We start from the raw sequence: 26921 nt of genomic DNA on the forward strand, positions 1-26921 counted from the left end.
GTATAATCACCCTTCAGTTTGGAGATCGACACTGGCAGTGAAACAAACAGTAAGCCACGTGTTGACTGTATTAACTCCAAACTATAAGCAGAAACAGAGCTGTCACTTCTGGACCATCACACTTACAGTAAGTGTAGAGAGAGAGCTGCATCATATTGAGTGCTATTCGAGGTTAAATGGGAGGATTTCATTCAGCAGCTTGCGATGATTTATGGTGTTGTTTTGGCCGCAGGGACACTTCAACACCATAAAGAAACATTAACCTATAGTTACTGCATTTTCAAGGGGATACTGGGTAGTTTATAACCGACATATCACCACAGAAGAAGAACATGGAGGGAAAACATATGTCATAAATTACACAGGAGGATCAGATAGTAGTATTAAATCTGATTTTCGTTGAGGTAACAGAGGCTTTTCGTCCACTTTGACAGTTAAAGGTGCGGGATGGGACACGTCCCAACAACGCACAACTTTTAACCGCTAGCTTGGACACAGAAACTGTCACTTTTACTAGCTTGTTAGCTAACCCTCCTGAGAAGCCTCTTCAAAAGGAAAAACAACAGCTGTAAGTGTAACCTGGTGAATGCCCTATCACCCCAAATGGTTGGCACACAGACACAATGTGAGCAAGCGGTCGGACGGACGGTGAGCTCGTACCGTTGGTGAGACTGTCCTGCTCCTCGTCCATTCGCTCTCTGCCGAGCCGTTTAACACGCTGAGCCGGTGCCGGTGAGACCAATGAATAACTTCTCACCCTCCTCGCAAGTTTGCTTTTTCGTGTCCCTTTTTATATACTTTTTCTTCACATGGTGTTTTTTTTTTCTCCTGGTGGGCTGTCGTCCGTCCGTCCGTCGCTCTGCCCCCCCGTCCCACCGAGAGGAAACCAGGCGCGGCTTGGAATAGAGGAAGTGGCGATGCGTTCAACGCCGGACGGATGCTGTCGGAAAAATGAGAGACATATTTCTGTGGATTCTATCATTGTGTATACAGCACAACATTTTGGGTGGATGGTCAGCATTTTATAAGAAGGAAAACATTGCAAACAATCCGACTTCGAGACAGATACATGTTTATTTGTTAAATAACTACAAGGAAAAAGATATTATTTTCTTTGTGCAGTTAATATTATCATTAGGAAAATTCCACATTCACAAGGTGAGATGGACGGACTCCAAACCAAATTGTGGATCTTTTTTCTAAATATCAAGAACTAAAACAATATGGCACTGACATAAGAGGATAGGTTTTACTGGCTGTAACATGAGAAATGTAAAATGGCACATGGGGATTTTTGCCTTCTATCTAAAAGCCTCAGATCCTCCACTGCCTTTCTCTTAAAAAACAACCTGGTGAAGCTCCTTTCTGCCATACAGGCTCTAAACTGTGAAACAGCCTCCCTTAGTATTTTTTAAAAGGAATTAAAAACATATCTTTTTAATTTGGCTTTTAATGTGGAGTAACTGCATGAAATGTTATTCTTTTTATGTCGAGACGGTTATATTATTCTTATTATTTTATTTTTTTTTTCTCTTTATTAATTTGTCTGTCTGCTTGCTTTTCTCTAATTTATTGCAATTGTTGCTTGTTTTAACCTCTTATCTCTACATTTTTTATTATGATCATTATCAAGTATTCTCCTATTCTGTCTTTGTTAATCACTTTGGGCTCCATCTTTGCATTAAAGATGCTACATAAATAAAGTTATTATTATTGTCTCAACTACAATCTCTCTAACCTTGCTCTGCTACACTTCATTAGCATCAATCCTGATATATAAATACATACATAGATACATGTACATACATAGATACAGGACATCTAACACATCTCTCCACCTTTAGAATACTTAAACAAAAGAGTAATAAAAAGTATTATTATTGGCTGGATTTTTCATAATCTATTATTAATAAACTGACTATTCATTTTTGGTACTGACAGCCTTGGGTAGCAGTACAGGTTTTCATTATTGAGGTAGTAGTAAATCTTGTATATATCTTTGTCATTTTGCATGAAAAAGAAATGAGTTGATGTGAATGTAGGTAGACAAGCACGAGTCATTAATATAAACTTACCCAAAGCTGTCAACGAGAGGTCAAAATGTGCAGAATAGTGCTGGACTTGGTTGCACTTTGAGAGTGGGTACACCACCAGCAATACCACTACAGTCCTAGTAGAGTCCATAGTGGCAGTTTGAGTGTTGTTAACACAATATGTAGCATATGTTTATGTTATCACATCTTGATTAACAAATAGACAATTTGATAGCCATTTATCTCTTCTGTAGTGAGCCATTGATACCATGTTTACAGAACCTGTTAACAGGAAAAAGCTGCGAATGTAAATGTGAAAACACTGACAGAAACATTACATTCCTGCACAAGCACACAGCTCTTCTAGTAAGATGTCTGAAAGTGGGGCAGGCCAGTTTCTTTGGACTTCATTTTATGAGAAAGGGGTTTTCGAGGAGTCATTGAATGTGGCACAAGGAGCACTTTAACAGCATGAACTGAAGGGAGGGGCTTGAACCTGGGCCACACTGCCGCCTGCTGGCATAGAAGAGAACAAACTATTACCACCCTCCCATGTTGGAGCCAGACAGGTGGACATTTCAGTGAACAGAACCTTTATCTTTATGATCCACAATATGAATTCTGACATATTGAACACTTAACATCACAAATATAGTTAGAGTTTGTTGTGGCAAATAAATAGTTGCATAACTTTTACATCTCTCATGCTCATCGCAGTCACACTGCAGGATTTCTCCCTCGTTGTTCCTTCTACATCTTCCGGTTGTCTCCTCATCCATATTCTGTTACCGTCCTCGAGTCTAAGCAGCAGAGTTGACCTCTTGATCTCAAGCAGTATCAAGTTGACACTTTCTCCTTTTTGTGCAGCTTCCTTTGAAATATCAGCTCTTCAATTTGACCTGGGAAAAGTAAAAAACTGTGCACCTCATGACCACACTGTGCAGAACATGATTATCTCTACTAAATTATTCAAACAAGGCTGGTGCAGTGTTATGAATACATATTCAGTAATACCAATACAATACAAGACACACTCTGAAAGGCTGTTGTGCTGGTTTTCATTAAATTGAACAGGTGTTTGTGTAATGTGTCCACCCCGTTTGAAGTCTCACAATTCAAATTTATGAAAATGTTGAAATGCCGAAAACAACAGAGCGATATTATGCTCACTGGCTCTATTTATTGACTGGAGAATTTTAAGTTTTATGAGAGCAGGAGATCCAAAACACATTTCAAATCCTGTGAAATTACTTGTTAAAATTGTCTTGGTCTTGCAATCACCCTGACAGAGGGTGTGCAGATTGTGTTGTTGACAGTAAATATCCACTGTGGTGCAGCCAAATCACGTCTCTTTCCAGAAGAGAAGCACTGTCTCATCCTGAGAACATGAGCTCCATCACAATAACAGCTAGAGCATTTGATTACTTGTAGTCGTGCAAGATGATACAGAACAATAATGAAGCATGAAAGGTTTTCCCTTAAAAATCAAACAGTCACAAATTGGGTTGCTTCTCAAATACCACTTTATTTTCTCTATCCATGTTAGAATTACTATATTAATATTGTTATTACATATAAGTTTCTTCTGTATTGAAATATGCTTTACAAAATTAATCTAATCAAATCAGAGATGACATTAGTCAAAGAGACCGGTACAAAGGTCATCTGAAAAGCCAAAATGATGGCCTACCATGGTCTAACAGTTGTCATATCAAGATTTGGAAAAGTAAGAGTTGAGAGCTGATGACAAAAGCTTGTAAAAGAAAAATGACAACATGTCCAGTACAAATATTATTTACAAAGTCAAAATTAAAGAAAGCATAACCTCGTGTGTAAGACAAATGAGTTATGAAAAAAACAAAACATTTCATACAACAGACCATCACCTGACAAACAGTTACTGATCCAATCCTGTTTTGGATTTTGGTCAATCCATCAAACATCAAGCTATCTTTGCTTCCTCTCAACCTGTAAGTAATCAGACCTGAAGGTTTACAGTAGCACCCATTGGCTTATTGGTTAATTGTCACTTACCGAGAGTATTCGGCCCCTTTAGTGAAAACAGGCTCAAGTGTAATACAGGTATTCAAAATACCCATAAAAAATGTTGAGATTTCTTATGCATTTCTGTGTTTCATATACAGGCCAAGAAGAGAAACTAGCCATTCATGGCATGCAGTAGCACTTTGACATTTGCCGTTCACGGCTCGACGGTCCCTCAATGGAGTCGTTAATGCTTTGTTTTGTCTCACTCAGCATTAAAGGGCAAATCAACAGACAACAATGGTTCTTAAAAATACCATGCAGACAAAAAGATAAATTTAAGACAAAAACAAAACATTCTGTCTGTGATGGAGGCCTTCTAATGCTGAGACACTGCCGCTGACATACACCCATTGGAGTCATTTTTCAGCTCAAATGTACTGAAGTAAATGCTTGTCAATAACTTAAAATAAAATATTTTTATTTTTTAACAACTTCCTGAACTGAAAGTCAGTTCGACTGAGTCGACGTCAGCTGTGTTAATCATATTCTCCATTCAGTCCGGATTGGCATTAGTGGTATAAGTCTTAATCAGAGCGCAGACCGTTAGGTGCTGTCACAGTAGTTAAATTTTTAGCATATAAAAAAAAAAGACACATCTAGAAGATTGGATTCAGGTTCCTAAGAGCTCTACTAAGTACATAATTTTAACTTGATATCTTCAGACCCAAAGACAGATAAAACACTGTCAACACTGGCCGTGAAAATTGTTACAACTATATCAAGGCGAATACTTCTTATTTTCAATGATCGGTCAGATATTTTCTGCACAAAACAGTCCAGCATCAAGTTCATTGATGACAGCGTAGTGATACTGATCTTACAGCAACAACACTTCGAGGTAAACTCCGAAGTAAGAGCTGTGGAAACCCACACTTTGTTTGTTGATGATAAACAGCCCAGGCCTTTTAACCAGCTACATGAGCCCCATCTTGCATCATATTCTTGTAGATTGTAACATTTAAATTGTACCATTTTTAAACTAAACAGAAAAGTAGAGGCTGAATACAGCTAACAGAGCTTTGGAGATGTTTCTAGATCTTATTCGTACAAAGTAGAACGTTCTTTGTGTCTAAGTCTCTGCAATATATTATACTAAACATTTGGCAACACTGGCACAGCTAGATAATATGTCAGTTTGTCTTGTACAGTTCTTCAGTGATAGCTGATACGTGCAAATATCATGTATAATATAAAAAAATATAATAAACAGTAATCCAGAAAAAAAAAAAAAAAAAATTCATGGTGACTGCAGTGTGTGGGACCAAACCTGACCTCAAAGTCAGCTAGAGTTCAGTTGGATTAGAGAGAGTCTGGTCCACTTCTGGTCCAGTCCAGTTTGTAGCAAGGTTGTTTCCCTGGACTTCAAAAGCCTCAGGAGTTGACCATTACGGACCATGGACCATTTCAAAAGGCAGCAAAAATGTGACACTCACATACTCACGCACACACTCTCGTATACCGCACGTACACACAGTATGTTGCCTGTGCAGTTGTCGACTACATCATTCATTCACGCACTTTCAGGATGTGCAATTTTCAACATGATAAAAAAGGAAAGCAAAACAAAACGATGGATACTTGTAAGTTCACAGCTGCAGCATGTGGAGCGGACGGTGCTGAAAGGCCCGGGCAAAGAGGGAGAGGTGCTCGATAATGAGAGAAGACTTCCACCGGAACTTCAGTACTGAACAGACAAACACTTCCACCTGCATCACTTCACAAAAAAAGAAAAAGATGTACCCTTTCTCCATCATCCAACCTCTCCTGAAAACCATTTCTTTCTTCTCTTCTTCCCTCTCCACCCTTTTATCCAGGCCCTCTACAAGTTGACCAACTCATGTGCAACGAACTGTTTGAGTCTCTCCAGGTATTGTCCATAGAGCTCCACGTCATTGTGTCCGGCGCCCTCCACCCAGAGCGGCTCCACGGGGCGCTGACAGCGTTCATACAGCGCCAGGCCATGGGAGAAGTCGATGACCTCGTCCTCCGTACCGTGGATCACCAGTACTGGTGACGTTACCTTGGAAATCTTGTCAATGCTTTGAAAGAAGATAGGAAAACAGACAGTTAGGGCAGGATTCAAAATACAGACATGAAGGCAAAGAGAAAAATTAGACCATTTAAGGAGACCTTTTATGTTTTTTAATTTCTTTCCTTTCCATCATCTTGAAAGTTCAAAAGGTCAAAGTCAGCACCTACAGAAGCTCCCTTCTCCCACAGAAAACACTACTCTCAAAACGCCTCTTCAGTGGACTCGCCTTTCATTCTGTGACATCGCACTACCATGTCACATATTTGCATAATTTTTGCCTAGTGACTAGTTTGGCATGTAAGAATTTATTTAGCACAGCTGCTCTGTTGTTAGCAGTGCTGGGTCAGACATGTGTGAGCAGACCAATCAGAGGAGACTGGGTATTTGGGAGGGGGACAGGAGCTAAAACAGAGCGTTTCAAACATCCGATGTGTTTTTTGAGCACTAGAACATTTAAACCTACTCCAGCAGTAATACAAAAGGAAATCAAGAACCTAAAAATGGGCATAATATGTCTCCTTTAAGTTACTGTAATCATAAACACTAAAAAATGCATAATAAATGTTGAAAATTCACCAAGGAGAAATGAAGCCCAGCTATTCTGCAGTTTGACCAACAGATGGAGCTATGATGGAGAACATTTCTAAATACTCCGACACATTAAGAAGAGATACACATGCTGAATTAACTTGACACATCTAAATTTATCTATGTTTGCAAGCTTGTGTGTGTATGTTCTCTTGATTCATACAATGCTGTTTGTAAATGAATGTCAACTCTCCTTATGTGATCGTCTGTGAGCCTCTCTGTGGATGTCTGTGATGCATTTAGCCTGGCTTTCACACATGCCATCTGTGCATACAGCGCACTCACTTTGGGAAGGCGTCGAAGCAGTAGGTCTTCTTGGTGTCGGGGAAGGCCACCCTCATGCCAGACGTGAGCGGGGAGTGAAGGATGACGGCAGCGCTCTCATAACGAGAAGCGAGGTCCACGGAGGGCACGGTGCCAATGCTCTGGCCATACACGATCACGTTCTCTGGCCGGATGCCATACCTGCGAGAAGGACACAGAATATCTAAACATCACTCTTTCACCGATCATGAACAGGATATTTACACTGCTAGTAGCCAGACATATTTGGGTACATTTTGTGTGCTCTGCTAGACACTGGCAGGCATCCAGTTAGGCCTTTTGTTAATTATGAAAAGCAGCTTGGCTAGCAAAACAGTGGGTTCCAAAATGCAACATTTTTCTCTTTTCCCTTTTTTTTGTTAGTGTTAAAGTCGACAAACTGCTTTATCAAAGTAAAAGAGTGACTTCATCATTACGATTCTCTACATAAGGTCTGCTTTTCCTCACACAGCCTATTAGTCCCCCATCAAGCTCTCATTTCCCCCACATGCTGCTCCATAAGCAAACACACACCTGTGTGCTAACTGAGAATTACTCATACTCTATTATCGGCTGAAACGTCACGCCACAGTGACTCAGTGATTATACGGTGTCCTAAAACAAGCGCACAAAGATGGAAGACGGCCATGGTTCGGTGGCTTTCTGCAGCTGAACACAGAGGACCACCACTGTAGTCTCGTGATTCAGAGGGGGGGAGGAGGAGGGTCAAGAGCAAAACAAGCAGAAAGAGAGGAAAAAGAGACACTGATACTGGATAGAGGATGAGGGAGAAACTGGAAGAAGGAAAAAAAAAAAGGAAGACATTCCACAGCTGATTACTGAGAACGTGACCCACTCTAGCAGGCAGGCAGTCAGCTGACAACCTGAAACCTCGTCTGAGAACACTGCATCAGTGTCTTTACTTCTGCACAGTTCATAGTAAACAGCCACAAGCATAACACAACGTAACCCTGACAAAAATTAAAATTGGGCAACATTACAGGCACTGCCCTCCTTCAAAACACAGTGATGAACAATACAAGAACACCAAAGTCTGACACAACTCTGCGCTGTTGCGATGGATTATTTTAATTAGCAACTCCAAAGACAAAAGTCTAACGTGTAAAAAAAAAAAAAAAGGAAAAAGAAAGAAAACAATTTAAAGGAATGTAGTACTACTGCTCTGAAAGGGGTGATAGACTTATGTTAAGTGTAGCCACATCCACTTCAGACAGCACACGGACACAGTCTAGTTCACACAGTCATTAGCAGGAATATAGGAACTGTTTATCGTTGGTGTGTCAGCTGGCCTTCAGAGAGTATAAATAGGGGTGAAAATACCAGCACGGCACGGGAGTGCGTGACTGCAGACTGTTGGCTGATCATGAAAGACAATTCATGGACTGGAAGCGTCTCTAAATGATACAACATAAAGTAGCTGAAGGGGGAGGTGAAGGATAGTGAGGAGGAGGCCAAAATCTCAAGGTTTTTACGAACTGTATCAAAAATGACACTGACCTTTCTGAACTGTCAGATTAGGGCTAAGAGCTTTGTTTCACCATTTGCAAGTAAATGCCATCTTCATGTCCAGTGCAATCTCTTTCGATTTGTCATGAAAAATGTATAATCACAGTTAATGAGAAGGAGGGGCTGATGTTTAAAACAAAAAGCGTCATCACTGAGAGTTTGCAGGAGGCCCATTAATAACCTACAGTCCCAGTGAGAAGTATACAAGTTAGAGTCCTACATTTACCCCGTTCAAAGTCAATTTGAACAAAACAATGATGGAAAAAAACATAATTGAACCGTTTTGGCATAAAAAGGTTTAGGTGAGGTTCTTTTTGCTGTTGTAAGGCTTACATGCCAAGTATATCATTTCTGCCGCTAGCCGTCTCTCAATCAAAACAAAAGACATTAAGTAGCATTGAATCATGGGAGGTGTCGTCATTATTAATCACTGTTGTTGGTGAAAATCTCACGTGACTCTGGCAGAAATGATCATGGACAAGGAGATGTTTTCAAATTGTATTCCCATTTAAGTTTAGTTACATTCTCAGACTTCCCTCCTCAGTCTCAGACATATCATCTGATGATTCCTGGCACTGTTCCCTTGAATAAAATTTCCGATTTCTTTGGGTTTGAACATTGTTGAAAACATTTACGACGATGTAAGTACACAACTGAACAAAATATATAACAATGGTCCATTTGTTTTTCAACATTTTGTTACAGAAATATTATGAATTATGTCTGTAAGATCAGCTAATAGCCAACAGCATTTTAAGAAAACCAAAACCACTCATCTCCGTCTTCCCTTCAAGAAAGAGGTAATTGTTCTTAAAAGGTGTAATCTGTAAAATATGGCGAGAATTCAAAGGTAGCTCGGGTAACAGGGGGGAGTGACCATGGGCAACAGGACTCAGCTAAACCGGCTTTAGCAGCCCGAGAGCGAAAATGTCTGGACACCCAACGGAGTCTGAACACAACCTCCAAGAATGACAGAGGTCAGTTTGAAGACGCCGGAGTACAGAGGTGATTTACAGCGCCTACGTTCAGGACTATGACTCTGAAATTTACGAGACAGGATGGGCTGAGGCTAGCTCGTTAGCATGCTAACTTCAGTGGACATGTCAGCAACACAATACATAGAGATCTTTGACATGATGTCAACAACGTTGTTTCTTTATACTCTGCTGATAATGTTAGTTCATTTTTTGAATGTTTGAAACTAACATTCTGGTGATATCTTACAAATTGGCCCTTTAACAGAGAAGTAATAGGAGATGTCAAGTAATCTGCAAGATGACTGCCTCTATGTTGATTTAGATATTCAATATCAACTGCTCCCAGGAGACATGGCAGGGAGTTATTTGGTGGCTTCCTTCCCTTACTCATAACCGTTTATCTATGTTTATCTTATCTAGGCAACATCTGACTTTTGAGACATTCTGAATGAGTCTTTAATTTGACCTCGTAACTCGACAATATTGCTGCTAGATGTGTCACGTTGTCACAGCAGTCTGTTATTCGTTTACTTCTACTACGTTTTATCAGTGTAGCCATTGAACAGACCTTTATCTGTTATTATCTTTCACTTCTGTTTATCTCCTGTTGATTATGCTTATCTAGTCAGTGTTTTTCCATATCAGGCCACTGAAGACTGGCCAATCCTGAGACACAAAAACACTCAGCACATGGGTGTCATGACAATGTAAAGCTTATGCGGTGTCAATAAACACAGGGTAAATTGAAACCATCTGGCAGCTTAGTCATCAGGTGAAAAGATACTCTAAAGTACATACAGCAAGGCATCCAACAGAACTAACTTGGCATGCTTTGCTTATATCCTTGAGCCAACATTGTGCAAGAGGTAGTTTTTTTCACACACAAAAAACACATGAATAATGCAAAGCTTGACTTCTGACCTTCCACTTACAACAAGGTCACTCAAACCACTGAACCACCCTGTTATTTTGGCAGCTAGACAGACTGCTGTGGCTTTTGGTCACACATTCAGGAAACGCTGTGCAAAGAGGACAACAATCACAGTGCACATCTGCAGCTGCACTACGGCAGTCATTGACCAAATGCAAGTGCCCCCCCACCATGGACTGCCCGGCACTAGCCTACAATTTACTCCATTGCATTTCAGCTTCAATAGACTTCATCAAGCCATAGCCAGCCATGCTCCATGGTTACACCCCTCCCCCAGACCTTCGTCAATTTAGTCTCCTGACACAAATCCAATCTATTATGCATCACATCCTCCCTCGTTCCCCTATTCTGTCTCTCGCCGCCTTTTGGCTGCCCACCTCTTACTCCCTGAAGACCAAAAATATTCTCATCCAATAGCAGCCACTATGACTAATAGATATTTTAGGATATCCTGAACATATGCAGAGGCATTTTTAACAGATTAGCATACCATCTGCACTCAGCAGGGGGATCCTTCACTAAAGTGCTCCAATGATCTGTTATTATGCTTAGCACCTTTTTACTCATTTCCTCCCATTGTATACTTAGATGTTCCGGTATCTATTTATGGCTAACTGCATTTTAAAAAAAGTCAATAGGAGAGAATTAAGTATTAAGATGAGAGTCTATAATCAGCGAGCACCATCAGTAAGTGCTGTTCCTACAGCTCTGTACTAACGACAGTCAGGTGAGTGATTTCACTCCACCCAACTGACTCCACACACACAGCAGCCTTTGTTTAAAGGCTCCATCAGCCTAACCGCCACTGACATTTCAAGCAAAGAAAAGTAAACAATTCACAGACATGGTGCCTCTCTGTGTCCATGTTCGCGAGACTTTCTCGCCGCTATTGACCGCCTCAGATGACGGAGGCATTTTGACTTGGATCAATAAAAGATGATTGATCAGGAAGTGAGTTTTCTTCTGTTTGTTTTCATTGGCCACAGTGTGGGAAGACCTTGGTCTGAGAGCTCATTGGAAATCGGTTGCTAGGCTACCGCTCAATATTAGACTAGCGGGATTGACTGGTGGCCCGCCTCCATCTCAGAGGGAAAAGAAAATGATACAGTGCCATTCTGTAGTCACACACACACACACGCACAAAGAGAGGAAGTTGGCTGCTGGGGTTTCATCAGCTTGGTCACTCTTTGCTCAACATTTTTCTTACGCTCGATTTCTTCTAACCTGGAGCAACAAACAGTCCACATGACACATAATTCTATAAGTATGCGTAATCCTCGGTGTGATAACAGAGGCTGTGTGAGTGTGAAAACCCAGCTGACTCATGCAATTACTGAATCATGTGCCCTACTTCCTGCTCAGGTGAAGGGAGTGCCTCATCCACCGTGTCTGAACAAAGGAACACAGGAGCGGCTGAGGAGTTCGGTGGTTAGAGAAGTGACAGGTGGCTGCCCTCTGTCATAAGACTGCGGAGTAAAGTGAACAGAGCCTACGCAACACTCAAGAGAAGCTACATTTGCTGACTGCTGAACCATAAGCAAAAAAAGGGAGGATCTCGTGTGTTCAAAAATGTCAAATACTCAGAAAAAAGACACAGTATGACAAGCAGAGAGAGCAATTCAAGGGCCGCCCTCCTCTTCGGGCTGTGTGTCTGATCTAACACGAGAGACATGCACAAGGGATGTACGCAGCCGACTAATGTGAGGCCATGCAGAGAGGCCTTTTGATATGATAAACACAATCTAGTTGATTCATGCCGAGTAGGGGTCAAAAGGCTGGGCTGTACCCGCTTTCTATCGCACAGACAGTCAATTATGAATCTGGCACAACCCTCAAACAATCAGACACAGACAGCCGAGTCAAAAAGGCGATAATATGAAACAGCAGAAAAGTCTGCAAGGACAAAATCTTCTTTAAAATTATGCATGAGACCTCTATCATCTTGCCATTTGCATCTTCTGGTAAAAATCTATCTCAACTTGCAGTTTTATACCCATGAAGGGGACTTGAAGTTCCTCTAACCAGAACCCATTTTAATTTGAGAGATTATCTACCAATTAACCCTGAATGGTTGTGAAAAATAATATAATTTCATTCCCTTTGTAGAATAGGAATAATGTGAAACTGAAGTGTCTCCTTAGCTGATACAAAACCACAGGTTTGGAGCAGACCCTCAGGAAGAGCACCAGGCTTTGAAGCCAGTTTTTTTGGTGGCCAAAGTACATCGTCACAGGACACACTGTAGCCCAAAAAGAGTTTTTCCCATAAGCTTACATTTTTGAAAGAAGCGTCTGTGAAACGGTGGATAATTTTCTTTTGAGCGTCACAACCCCTGCGAAATGACTCGTTTAGCTGTCACAATTTGAGCCATTCTGCATTTTCCCGAAACATACAAATGAGGAGATCTCCATATGGCATTACTCAGACTTACTGTGGCATGAGTTGGCATTCAGAGGTGCAACTTGGCTTTTGAGAGAATGTGTAATGATTTAGCCTCACGCCAACGCTGTAAAAATAACGTGATGGTGACAAAACAGGCCAGCACAGATGACAAGACATTGTGGATTTCAAATGTCACAAATAGAGCCCGACTAATATATAATAATAGTAATAATAATAATAATAATAATAATAATCACAACAACAATAATAATATTGATTGGCCGATATTTACCCATCACAGATTTATCGGTACTGGCACATATGTTGTCAGATATGTAGACATGAAAACATTTTTCTGAGATTATAATGCAGAATATGAGACTTGGGGTCATTTCGAATAATTAAATTTCAAGTGAAGTTCCAGTTAACATTATAGACACTAAGGTGTATTGTTAAAGTGTAAAATATCCTGCCTCATTTACATCTTTGTATATTGCTGGTATATCTTTATCAGAACATCTGACTCCCTCACATTGAAGGGATCCAAAAATCAAGTATCGGTCGGGCTCTCATCACAAGTATTCGAAAAGTCACAATAAACAGAGTATTTTCTAAAACATAATCAAGACTATATCAAGACTATGTCTGTATCATTTAACATGAATGAGAAAAACAACAAAAATGAATCTAAGTCAACATCCTGCAAAGAAACTGACTTAAATAAGAAGAACCACAAACAAAAACTGAACCGTACATTGCTTCAGTATCTAATAACCTGTTCCTTAACGATAGCATGTGTTGTACAGACGGAATCAGCGTCTCTATGCATTATTAAAACTGGTAGACAGAGCAGTTACTGTGTGATTGCATAACAAAACGCTGCTGAGAAAGTATAGCAAGCACTCAGTCTAATATGCTGGGGGACTACAAGACACGCAACTGAGGCTTCTCAAGTTATGTCATTCTTCCTGTAAGCTCTGCCTCGTCTGATGCTGGAGAGGTTCCTTCCCTGATTAACCTGTAAAGCAACGTGATATAGTGGCTGAAATACTCACTGCCAGCTGCTCTGCCCTTATTTAAACAGTCGATTTACATAACATACAAGAACAAGTTTGTCGTCTTTACTAACACTAGTAGGCAAATAGCCACCCAATCTGATCATGGTGCAAAAGTTAAGTTGGCCTAAGCAAATTAGGACGTGCCAAAGAGGTGTGCACATCCATATAAGTTAAACACTAGACACCGGACGGAAGCAAAAGTGAAAAATACAAAAACAAGAGTCTGCACGTTAGATAATGCTCCCAAGAACATGATCTCAGTGCTGTTCATGCATTAGCTTATTTGGGCTAATATTTTGCCCACTAGAGTCAGATGTGATCACACAGAGGATTCATCACACATAAAATTAGGTATTAATGAAGCAATGCTTTTTATGAGTTATTAAACTAGTACTGTTGTACTGTGATAAAATGAAAATGATGATAGAAATGATCAGTTATTGGGGAAACATTTCAACTTCATGTATCTGTGGGATATAGTGACAACAAAGCCTGGGTCATTCAGTGTGCAGTAAAAGTAGCACCATTCAAATTTTTTTTCATAAAAAATGAGTAGCCAACAGACAGGCTTTGAATTTATGTCAAGAATTGCTGCCCCAAACCCTTTCAGCAGTTGTAAGTTGATGCTATTTGGAGCATCTGCTCTGCTTCGATCAGATTAAATTACATTTCAAAACTAATTTCTGCCCCAGTCACGACTGTGTGGGAGCAGGAGATTCCTCTGTGTATCAATAAAAATATGCAAGTGAGCTAGAAAATAAGAATAAAAAAAAAACAAAAACAGCTATAAGCACTCATTTCTCTTTTATGTAGTCAGCTGCTGTGTATAGAAAGAAAAAACAAAGAATGGGTTTGGCTTTCTGATGCTCCTTTTCTCACTTCTCCTTTCGGTAACATTCAACATTGTGACATTTGTGGCAATGAAGCATGCTAAATTTAAAACACAAGTGACAGCAAGGTTTCAACACTAAAGCAAAGGAATGCATTTGATCCAACACGTAGACTCAAGAGTGCCAGGCCACCAGAAGAGCAGGTTCTCCTTCGCAGCAGTCAGTGGCTTATTTCCTGTCGTCAGAACCTTTCTGATCAAGAGTTTCCTGTTTAACTTGCCAGCTTCCTTATTTAACAGGCCCCAATTTACAGAAGATCACTCAGTCAATCGGTAGATAGTGTAATTTGTAAAAGAAGTGCTCACATAGATTCAAAGCAAAAGTCAGCAGCTATGAAATGTTTTGCTTTAAGTGGCCCTATCGGCGGTGTTATACATCAGCACTTTTAAATCTCTGCAGTGCCACGTCCTCCCTTACCACAGAAAGAACATACTCCCACATCGGCACTGACACAGGAGGAGCACACTACAAGACTAGTTTCTCTTGTTTTGTGGTTGATTTTTACACCGCTCTTCTCTTAGTTTTCCATCTCCTCTGTTAGTCATTTGTTTGTCTTCCAGCAGGAAGTATACAAAAACAACACGGCCTATTGGATGAACCTCCATTTCCCCCCTCGTCCACATAAACAAAAAAGGCACAAATATGATGACACATTATTTTTAATCACACAAACATTGTACACCCCACATCCACATCCTGTTTTCTATGGGAACAGGTATGTGGCTTGGTTATGTCTTGTAAGTATGTTTGTAAGTATATGTGATATCACCGTGTTGGTGTCGTTCCTAGAGCGTCATATTTAATGCTGTTCCACGACAATCAATTTCCCCCTGTTGCAAAGCCATGATGGTACAAAATCGGGATCGGTTAGTTGCAATCATGGTCCCGGAGCAACATTAATTTTGATATTCTAGGAACAACACTGACATATCAGATTCTGCGTATGTATATATTTCCACTTTTACACCAAAATTCATTATGGATTTAATTCGTTACCCATTTCTAGAGATGGAAATCAAGAATTAGTTCCCGTTGAGAACCACTTCCACATTGTCAAATCCATCTGAATCATCGGCTTCTGATCTTATCAATTCTTTTAAAATTGATGCCGGCTTAATTTGCGCATTGACAAACAATAACATCAAACTCTGTGTCTATGCTGCAGGAAACTTGAAATGTGGCTTAATTTCACAAAGAAAGTTGACAACAGTGCTAGTTGTAAAGTCTAAAAAACTTTTTTCTGTGAGAAAGGAAATGCCAGCAATATGCTGAAAGAGCTTTCTACGCAACATAGGCTTCAACTTCAACAATACGAGTGCCACTGCTTCGCAACTGAGCACCACATCCTAGGATAAAAACCTTTGTTATAGGTTGTCGGATCCAAATGCAGAGAGGCAAGAAATGGGGCCCCTCTCCTGGCAAACTAGCCCGAAGCCAAGAAGCACAGTGACTATGGTGTTACAAAAGGACAAAAGAAGGAGATGACGAGTGGGTCAAACATAGATGGAAGGATGTGGCGTTAAACAGACTGATGAACACTCAGAGGAAGACATCTTTGGAAAGGGACTGAAGAGAGAGAGAAGAGTTCTTGCCTGTACGCTAAGAAGTCTTTTTTGTTGTCATTTCATTGAGAACGTTTGTATGTTATGAGAAGAGAATATGAAATGGAGAAAACAGGAAAATTAAAAAAGGAAAAAGGAAACCCAGAGAGATTGTTTCATTATCATTACAAAGCTATGCTACACATTAATGCAGACATCAACGAGAAGAAGCACGTGTCTTATCAGCTGCAAAACCATATCACAGATTGCATATCAGTAGAGGTCGAATATCGGCCAATAAATATCTGTCTATTCATAGCCCGCAGAGCAAGGAGATGCAGCACAGCACCCACTCACACCTACATACTGTATGGCTGGTCAGCACAATCATAGAAAACACGCTCCTTATTATCGCCTACAAGAACATCATGCCACCCATACTAAACCATTCCTCATCATCTCCGCCCAAGATTTTATCAGGCCCCAGCTAATCATCCCTCCACCCAGCTCCTTCTCTAGACTCCTCACATCTTCAGCTCTCTCTCTTCCATCCCTTCATGTCTCTGTGCTTTTCTCCATCAATCCACATCAAACTGGCATATGATTTTATTTCAGCGCTCCCCATTTACTTTGTCAAACTTCCCCATAGCTGTAGACAAGGACTGGGCAATACATATCGATGTTAAGTCATTATCGTGATATGAGATTATATATCTTCTTAGATTTTGGATATCGTTATATTGCGATATGGAATAAGTTGTCTTTTCCTGGTTTTAAAGGCTGCATTACAGTAAAGTCATAGTAAATGTCATTTTCTGAACTTAACAGACTGTTCTACTTGTTCTAGTAATTGCCTTTACCCACTTAGTCATTATATACTCATTACTGATGATTATCGAACAATTTAATTGCATGAACATTTTGCGGAAGTACCACTAATCATCATCGAGGCATTGGGTGAAAAACATCGAGATATTCCTTTTTGTTGCCTGGTCCGAGCATTTATGATGTTTTAAGACCAAATCTGCCAGGCCTACCATTATTACCGCCAACAAGGCTGCTGACACACCAGAGGAGATTTTTAAGGACACCTAGGGATATTTGGCGTGACAGTATTTATGTTGTCAAGCTCTGGGTCCCTGGGATAAAGTAGCATCGAATTTGAGAGATTAAGTTTGGACTCTGTGTGCTACTGCATTGCTCTTATACTGCATACAAGGCACTGATCATTACTAATCGATCGCCCCTCTTCCCTCCATCAATCATCATCATCATCATCTCTCCTTACCGTGACCGTAGCGCCTGCCAGGCAGCGTCTACATCAGCGTACAGGTTCTTCTCCGAGGGTTTCCCAGAACTAGCCCCGTAGCCTGAGTAGTCGTAAGAGAAGACGTTGCAGTTGATCCGAGAACCCAGGCCGATGTAGAAGCTGCTCATCTGGCCCAAGTCCACTGCGTTTCCATGGGAGAATAATAGCGTGTAGCGGGCGCTGGGTGAGCAGCGGACAAACATGCAGGCAATGCGGTTCCCTCTTGAGGTGCGTGTCATGAAACACTCAATGGCGTCCTTCTCGCGGGATGAGTACTGCCAGTCGGCACGCTCGGAGAGGTGCAGCGTCCATCGGCTGCCACTATCATCAGACATGAGGCTGTAGGTGGGCTCTGGCGGCAGGAAAGCCAGCTTGGAGGCGATCTTGCTTGGGCACGGTGGACAGCAGAACAGGCAACATAGCTCACTGAGGGATAAGTGGTTCATCCTCAAAACACTGTGACAGGGAGAGTGAGGATGGTTAACACAGAAACAAATATAATTCAGCAGTAGATTAAAAATTGCCTTTGATAACTGAAAAAGAGAGAAAGCCTCATCAAACAAGAGCATCTGGGCTCTCTCAGACAACTGATGTACTAATTTGTCGCCGCATCCCCGGCAGGCTGATCACAAGGAGAACACCAAAAGGGCAATTTGGTGCCACAGAACTCTTGAATGAATGATGTTCTCCTCAAGAATATAAACACTTGTCTTTATTAAGGAGAAAAGCAGGGGGTTTCCAGGAATGGTTTCTTTTTTTAGATGCACTGTGAATTCTTCTTTTCAGAATGCATAGCTCTCTTCAGCCAGGATTATAAAAAGAAAGTTATAGCCCTGACCGTGATTGGCTCCACAACCACTCAGACAGTATTGACTTAAAAGGTTTTCTTGTTTCACCGTGCACGTGGACCCCCACCTAAGGCTACCTTTTAGACAATCCCGCTGCTTTTGAATTGCAGTGGCCAGCACCACAGAAAGGGGGGGGGGCGTCTTTGAAATTTGACTCTGCATATCTACACGTGCAGTTTTGAATAGAACAAAACAGATAAGATACAGCAGACATGTCTTGTTATGGACTGTATTTCCAATATTAGTGCTAGCAATAAAAATGTACAACCTGCGATGACATCCTAGAGTCTATGCAAATACTCTGCAATGTTTATTTTGGTGCCAGGATACATCGTTAATGTAGTGTATCCAAGCTTTGCAGGTCCTGCTGCAGAAAAGCATCCCACCTGCATATTTTTTTTAATGCTTTTGGGATGTGACTTAGTCTTTTAAACTATAAATGATTAAGCACATAGGCAGCAAATGTTTGACGATTCTCATCTAATTTTCACAACTCTTAAGAAGCTTCAGATCTGCATTTGACATATTGATGGCCTTCCTTGCCTGCACTCGTCTTGCGCACTCAATTTTGAAGTGCCCTTTGCTGATTTACACCTGTTCTTCTACGTTCATCCATACTTATGTCAAAGAAATATTTAGGGCCATGGAAATTGTCTTGGCATCATTCTCCGGACTGTTTTTTTCCCCAGCAACCTTGTAAAGGGATCGTTTGGAATGGTCCTTTGCCTTCATGAGAAATGGTTTTACAAGAAAGGTGGCTCCCAGATCACTTCTTGGTTAAGGTGACTTCAATTCAAATGAATTACCTGTATGCCACTTACTTAGAGAGATTGTCTGGGGTGAATACTTTTTATAGCCACTTGTTATCTATGATGGCCACTTTTGCAGGATGCTGTGACATCCTGAAGGAGCACGCAGCAGCAAAATACACAGTGGAGGCTATTTGCTTTTTCCATATTCCCCAAAATAGTCCCTATTAATCTCCAGCCACGCAGACAGAATGGAGCCCAGCAGCGATTTACTGTAAAATGGTGGTGGAGGCAGCAATGTGTTCAGATTACAGTGATGGTTTGTGGAGGTTTAATATCCAGTGGATGGACACACTTTAATACCAAGTGTAATGAGCCATTTAGCCAGCAACACGAAACATGCAAACGTGTTCCTTCTTAACACAGAAAAGAGAAATGATGACAACATTACCTGCACGAAGCTGGACGCTTGTTCCGTTTTACTTTCTATTTCTGAGGTGACACTGTTGGCCAACCTCGTCGTATTCAGGTGTTATCTTCGCACCACGACAACTAATGAATCTTCTACTCGACGCCAGGAGATTTGAAAGGTTAACCTCGGGCCAGATTATCCTCTGTTCCGCGTATTTGTCAGCGATGTCACTTTGCGTGTGTATATCCCTCTTGGCACCACAGCTGTGAGTTACTATTAGCTAGCCGCTTCGTCCTCCCGTCCAGACACCCTCCGAAACTGTCGTTTCTGTTTCCTCCACTCGGTTCTTTCAACATATGGTCCTGAATGACAACGAGATCGATTCATTCAAAACGTTCAAGTCTTTACAGCTCAGCAGCGACATTGGTAAACTCGACAAAGGTCTCAAACTGATTAAATTCTCGTCTCACGTCTGTGCTGGTTTGCCAAACAGTTCACAGCAGTACCACTTGCCTCCGAAACATCACCGCTTTCGTTGGGAATATCGCTCTGCTTGTTATGTTAGCTTCTAAGGACGGATAGGACGTGATTGACAGCTCTGGGGACCAATAGAAAAGAGCTTCATGAAACCAGCCCACCAATCGTACAAACGATGGGCGGTACCTGTAGTCGCCGCAGAGTGGTGACCTAATGTTTTAACTGACGTTTAGAAGAGCCAATCGGAGATTACTATTGCGAGGCACAGTCCAATCAGCATCGACCGAGGAGTTGCTAACGCCCAATCAAGTGACGTCATGAAGCGATATCTTTTTTATTAAGCGTATTTGATACATTTTAAAAAGTGTTAATATTTTTTTTCGGTTTTATTCCAACGAACAAGTATTTTTCTTGGTTTATTTTAACCAGTTTTGAGAGAAGTGAAAGGTTTCGTGTTTTGACGTCATGACGTTTCAGGACGTTGCTCGTACTACTTCCGGGTTAGTGCCCTCTCTCTGGCGTGGTTTTGGATTCGTGGGTAACATAACATGTGTAACTAGAATCTAAGATAAAATGAGCTCTCAGAAAGGTAATGTGTCTCGGTCGCGAGGCCAGAAGCATCAAAACGCCACTGCCTACAAAAACGACAAGTACGGAGCCACTGTACAAGTGAAGGTAGGTGAACCTTGAAGTAATACCACCTAGCTTGAACTGCTACTGAGCTCAACTAAAGGGAATCTACTGAAAACTTTTGTATTAACGTCACATTGCATTGTTATAGACTTATAGACTTGTAGTTAACTTTTGTCTGTCAGTAGCAATAATATTGTGTCAATATTTTTGTCGCATTATTCAGAAAATGTATATAAAAATGAAATTAAGCCATGTTTTAATATTAGCATCTCTGCTTATTCGTTTTTGTAGAAAGCAAATTCAAAGACCCACGATGGGCTCTGTCAACACTGTAAGGGTGTTCTTGAATGGAAAGTGAAGTACAGCAAATACAAGACACTAACACAGCCCAAAAAATGGTGAGTAAACATGGATACATCAGGAATTAATTTCATTTCTGCATGCTTCAACTGCTCATGACTGTGCACATCTGATTTGTAAGTAATGCTTGAGAAAGCGATTAGTGAGTCATTGACAAATCAAGAGAATTAACATGGATTACTTTTTTTGGATTACTCTCCCACAGGGAGATTTTTGGCTTATGATCAGGCTACATAAGAAATGATCAGGCACCACTTTGAGATCCAAAAGTCTCTCACACCGAGAGGCAGACTTTAATTAAAGCCCTTAGAAATTTAAAGCAGGCTGGTGGGATGGATTTGTCTTCTTTGCAAACCAGACGGCAAGTTATGCTGCGTTCCAGCCAACATCAAAGGTTGGAATTTCCTAGTTGACAATTCCCACTTCTGACCTCCAAGTGGCACAATGCCAAAAGTTGACAAGAAACTTGTCTGATTGTAACAAAATGATGTCTCTTTTGTACACATAATTGCACCCTCAGCAGTGCAGCCTCCTTGCATAAATACACAAGACAGAGGAGGAAAAATGATACATGAGACAACAGATGCCATTTCACAATTTATTTTACAGCCTTTTTATACCTGACTTGCCTGATACAAATACTGTAGTCTACACATACACCTTACCTCCTCCCCATGGGTGCTGCCATTGTTTTGTGACGTCAGACAACTGCTCCTTCATGAGGTCAGAGTAGATGGATGTGCAGGAGTTTGGACTTCGAGTGGCGTTTTATTGTACTTTTCTAGTAGGAGGTCAAAAGTTCCGAGTTGTCTGGAGCACAGCATAAAATGCAGCACTACCAAACAGCACAGGACATTTTGTTTTTGTGTTGCTGGACCCATTACACTATAATTCAGCTGGCGCTCAGGAAAACTCCTGATGTGCTGCATATGTTGATCTGCTAACAAGAGTCAGACTCACTTAGTTTGCAGGTGTGTCACACTGTTGTATAAGTGCACTAATGTCTTTTGGATGTGTTAGTTATGTTTTAAATTATTGATTGGACAAAAGCCAAGAGAGCTGCCTGTTTTAGTTGGTTCTAATTAAATCTGTTCATACATGTTTTCCTCTTTCAGTGTCAAGTGTTCTCAAAAGACTGTGAAGGATGCATATCACATTATTTGTAAGCCCTGCGCTCTTCAGCAAGAAATCTGTTGCAAGTGTGGGAAGAAAGAAGATATCGTTATTCCGTGAGTGGTGCTTTTTTGTTTTTTAGCGTGTGTGTTTGTTTGTCTTTGTGTGCAGATTCCCTACAAAGGATTAAGAAGAACTACCTTATTATTCCCTCCTGGGGAAAATCAGTTTTTACACTCTTTCTATACACCTGTTATTTTTCATTGCACACACACAGGCCCCGAGTACACACAGGATGTCGATCAGCCTCAACATTAAAACCACTTACAAAGCGCCCTGCTACACGACAAAAACTGCTCAGGAATGGCTGAATGAACTTGACAAAGAGCTCAAGGCATTGACCTGGCCTCGAAATTGCCAAATTTCAATTTGACTCAGCCCTCCAATCCAGTCCATAGAGACAACGTCATGGACTTGAACTCCACAAACACTTTTTTGCCAGGCACCCCCGAAGGTCCCATGTCCATGCTGGGTCTGTGCCAAGTCCAATCCAAGATGGGGCCTCCAAGGATGAGATTTGTTTCAGCATGTCCCATGTATGCTTGATTGGATTGAGATCTGGGGAATCGGCAGCCACGGTTGCTGCTTTGAGCTCTTTGTCAGGTTCTTCGTACAATTCCTGAGCAGTTTTTGCAGTTTGGCAGGGCCCATTGTCCTGCTGGGTGGCCACTGCTATGACACACCCTTCACTGCCATGGAGGTGCTTGGTCTGCAAGGTTGTTAGAGTGGGTAGTGCATGTTAAGTGGCATCCACATGAATGCCAGGACCCAAGGTTTCCCAGCCGACATTGCATTTTAATGAGATAATCAATGTTATTCACTTCACCTGTCAGTGGTTTTAATGTTGTGGCTGATCAGTTGCCACAACATCAGTGCCACAAAGTCTGCGATCCAAGCAGTTAATGACTTAGACATCATTTTGTGCTCTGACTTTACATAAATTATCAACTTTTCTGCTTACTATGGCTATTCAAAAGCCAATTTTATGATTTCCTTGCCCTTATTGCCATTCATATCATGTGACCTCACATTGTATATGAAGTAAATATTTTCTAAGAAATGTGGCTCTTTATCTAGAGGCAGGATCTTATCTTTTTATGAGGTCAATCTTTGTATTTTCTGTCACTGGCATGCATATACATTAAATTCTACTGTAAGTGTGCCATCTTGTGGACAGTAAGATACATTACAGCTGTTTTACAGAAATCAATAATCAACTCATCAGCAAGCATTTTAGCCCGTCTTTACATCTCAACATGTTGGCATCCGTTTACTTATGTATAATCTAATCCATTTCTTTGATTAGATTATGAAATTCAAAATGAAGCCTGAGGGATTTTTCTTTTGCTCTTGTAATACTACAACAAGACAGAAGTTGACACAGCCTTTTGATTTACTCCCATTGTGTAGAATAAACTCCGAAGATGACAAGAAAGACCAAGAAGAAGATGGTGAGCAGAGAAAGAAAGGACCTGGACGAGGGAAGAAGGACATGGATGACTTGGACAGTGATGATGATGATGATGACAACTTAAGTGACCTCGGCAACGATGATGATGATGAGGGAGAGGATTCAGATAACGACTCAGAACCAAAGAAGACACAGAAGAAGTCTGATGGGCTTCCAGACTTATCTCGAGTCAATGTTGAAGACTAACAACAGGGATCCTGTTGTACCAATGGACTTTTTTTAGTTTTCATATATGCAAAACAAGTTTTCTAATTGAAATGCAGTATGAGTTTGAGATGTGACCATACTCAAATTAACTAATGCAGTTGGCAGTTGATTAGTCAAAAGCTACCAGATGATTCACAAAGTTTTTAGATGGTTGCGTTTCTTCCTTTTTTGACAGAACCTTAAATACTGCGATTCACAATGAATGCCAACTGGATATATTTGAATGTACTGCAATAAAAATATGTACATTATGTACATTGTGTACATAAATTCATTCATCCAAGCTCCCAATTCTATTCGCAATAATAATTGAACTAATGGAGGCCTTGAATATGAGCAGAACTGAAAGCAGAAGTAGAGGTAAGTTATCATGAACTGACTATTGACCGTCATGCACATTCATATCTTATGTTTACACTCAGTTACCAGTTTATTAGCAATACCTAACTAAAAGTAATGCAGTATAATAGAACAGCCCTGTAGTAAATTCTACCCATGTGAAGGCTGTTACACCACAGACAAGAAAGAAAAGCTCAGAGAGAGAGATAATCACATCCAGAAAGTATCAGTAACAATTACCACAGTCATGAGTAAATTGAATACAAAGTTTTTTCCTTTTTAAAAAAAATACAAAAGTATATACAGACCAGTACGTACAGCAAGATCCTTCACAATAGACACAGCACGCTAGTCTTTACGCTGAAAACTCTTTAGTACAGGGTCCCAGATCTTATCAAACACATCTCCTCTGTCTTCATAAAATCTCATTCTTTCCAGATATTTTTGTGGCATAGAGAAGCCTCCAAATATCTACTTAATTACAGGATTGCATAAGATGATTGATTGTCCCACTATTTTTAAGTGAGCTCCCTTCAGGGTGCTGCCTGTCTGGGATAGAATAAAAAAGCACAGTTGAAATCTCCACCTATAATTATGTCAGAATCTGACAGATTTGAAAAAAGACAGACATCTCAAAGTGTGACCTGTACACATTTACTAATGTCATTGGTATGGAGTCTAAACTTCCAGTAACTATTGTAAACCTTCCCCTTTGCTCAAAAGTCATTAGAGTTTGGATAAAAGATATACTTGTCTTTATCAGGATCACAACACCACTTGTTTTTGTGCTAACGTTTAGCTGATAGATCTGGGATGCCCATGAAGGACAGGGTAGTTTTGCTGCAGTTTTTTTTTTTAATGCGAGTTTCCTGGAGAAAACAAATATCAACTTTGAGCGAGCGTAGGTGTGCACACACTTTTCCTCTTTTTAATGGACTGTTCATCCCCTTACATTCCAGCTAATGAGTTTAACTTCACCATTGCTGTACTTAACATGTAGTAGCAGAGGTGGCAAAAGTACACACAGTGTTTACTCAAGTAGAAGTACAGATACTTATGTCAATAAAGACTGGTAAAAATAGAAACACTGACTCAACTTCTTTACTCAAGTAAAAGTTAGAAAGTACATCCTCTGAAGTTAGTATATATAAGACCTACTGCTTAAAGGAACCTTCTGCATGACTGTGGCAAAATGAACAATAACTTGAACAAAAGAACGAGGTGTTCTTTCTGCGTCACAAAATGAACACCTCGTGACACAGAACAAGCAATGCTTCCCTAGAGGCCAAGACTACCCCGGATAACTACCCACCTCCCTCTTAACAAGGGAGACACTCTCCACTCCACAAATGAACAGTGGATTATGCTGTATTTATGTGTTATATTGATAAGTGTTTTTAAATATTAAAAATATTAAGTCCACTGCATTTATGTCCATGAGGGCAGATTAGATATTAGAAACACATCTCATTATAACAGTGAAAGACATTTCATAGTTTTAAGAGTGTTGAAATACAAAGTGGTCCAGAATATCACTGTTTAGGGTTTGTCCTCAGTCTAGACTTTCTATCTCCACCTCTAGAAAAGAAAATGCTCAAATATAATAAAAATATCATAAAATGAAGCTTTTCCTCAGAAAGACTCAAAAATATTTACAACTTTTTACCCCCTTGTGTTCAACTTTTACCAAAAAAATGTTATTTTTGCTCACTTCTGCACAGCGGAGAGATTGTTCTGTAGGGTGTTACAAGGCAGAGCAGCCATTTGTTTTTCTGCTGTAGAATTATCACACAAAAGTTCTCATTTTTCTTCATTATTTGCGGCCTTTCACACTTCCCGTTTCTGATTAACCTGCAGTTACACTGAACAGAGTGCTTTCATTCACACTGATGTTATCTAAAGTGAGCGTTGGTTGTCATTCATCATGTGGGGCTGATAAATTTAAAAGAATGTGGCAATATTTCAAATCTCACTTCCTCATTTGGACGTCATGACGTATAGATGGATGCATCACTGAGCTCACAGGATTCCCATTTATTTATGTATTTCTCACATGGCTTCGTTCTGCTCAGAGACTCATGATGAATGACCTAGGGTCACTGAACCGTCTTCTGGGTAACTCCACTGTCAAGTCCAGAGGGGATTCCTGGGGATCCCCAGAAAGGTTCAGTTAGTCAAGTCATGTCAATTTTATTTATATAGCCCAAAATCACAATGGTGTCGCTCAGTGGGCTTTACAATCTGTACAGTGAACAACACACTCAGCCCTTGAGCAAGGAAAAACATCCCAGATGTAGCAGGGAAAAGAAAAAGGGAAGACACCGCACGAAGAGCCACAGAGGAGGTATCCCTCTCTCAGGATGGACAGAAATGTAGTTAATGCAGAGTTTACAGATTATAAAGATATAATATCTGATCCAAGCTGATTATATAAAATACATTTGAAGAAATGTGAATCCAGGAGGACGAATGAGCAGGCTGAGGCATCGCCAGGTGGTGCCCGAGCCACACGGTGACCTAGAAGAGGACAGGCCACATGAGATAATTAGCAAGAAAAAAACAGATATAGCTGTAAAACAAAAGAAATGTACAGATATGAGATGACTGTAAAACAGATGTGAGCATTGATCCATGG

General features: G+C 40.6%; 3 protein-coding genes across 3 annotated transcripts in view; 1 reads left to right on the forward strand and 2 right to left on the reverse strand.

Annotated features, from left to right (window-relative positions):
* cemip2 (cell migration inducing hyaluronidase 2) overlaps positions 1-884 on the reverse strand; it is a 29077-nt gene extending 28193 nt beyond the window's left edge. Inside the window, exon 1 of the mRNA XM_084359988.1 lies at positions 661-884. The gene's annotated coding sequence lies outside the window, so the exon portion shown is untranslated. The remainder of the gene's footprint in view (positions 1-660) is intronic.
* Positions 885-3533: 2649 nt separating this feature from the next.
* On the reverse strand, positions 3534-20185 carry abhd17b (abhydrolase domain containing 17B, depalmitoylase). The gene is made up of 4 exons (XM_084360336.1): positions 19666-20185; positions 17597-18073; positions 6985-7164; positions 3534-6118 (listed from the first exon to the last, which is right to left on the reverse strand). The coding sequence occupies exons 2-4, from the start codon at positions 18061-18063 to the stop codon at positions 5899-5901; spliced, it is 867 nt and encodes a 288-aa protein (XP_084216462.1). The 5' UTR covers positions 18064-18073; positions 19666-20185; the 3' UTR covers positions 3534-5898.
* Positions 20186-20582: 397 nt separating this feature from the next.
* On the forward strand, positions 20583-24225 carry cUnh9orf85 (chromosome Un C9orf85 homolog). The gene is made up of 4 exons (XM_084360227.1): positions 20583-20778; positions 21028-21134; positions 22212-22325; positions 23680-24225. The coding sequence occupies exons 1-4, from the start codon at positions 20677-20679 to the stop codon at positions 23924-23926; spliced, it is 570 nt and encodes a 189-aa protein (XP_084216353.1). The 5' UTR covers positions 20583-20676; the 3' UTR covers positions 23927-24225.
* Positions 24226-26921: the final 2696 nt, after the last annotated feature.

The sequence above is a fragment of the Pagrus pagrus genome (assembly GCF_965226575.1).
Source record: "Pagrus pagrus genome assembly, chromosome: 8".
NCBI lineage: Eukaryota > Metazoa > Chordata > Actinopteri > Spariformes > Sparidae > Pagrus > Pagrus pagrus.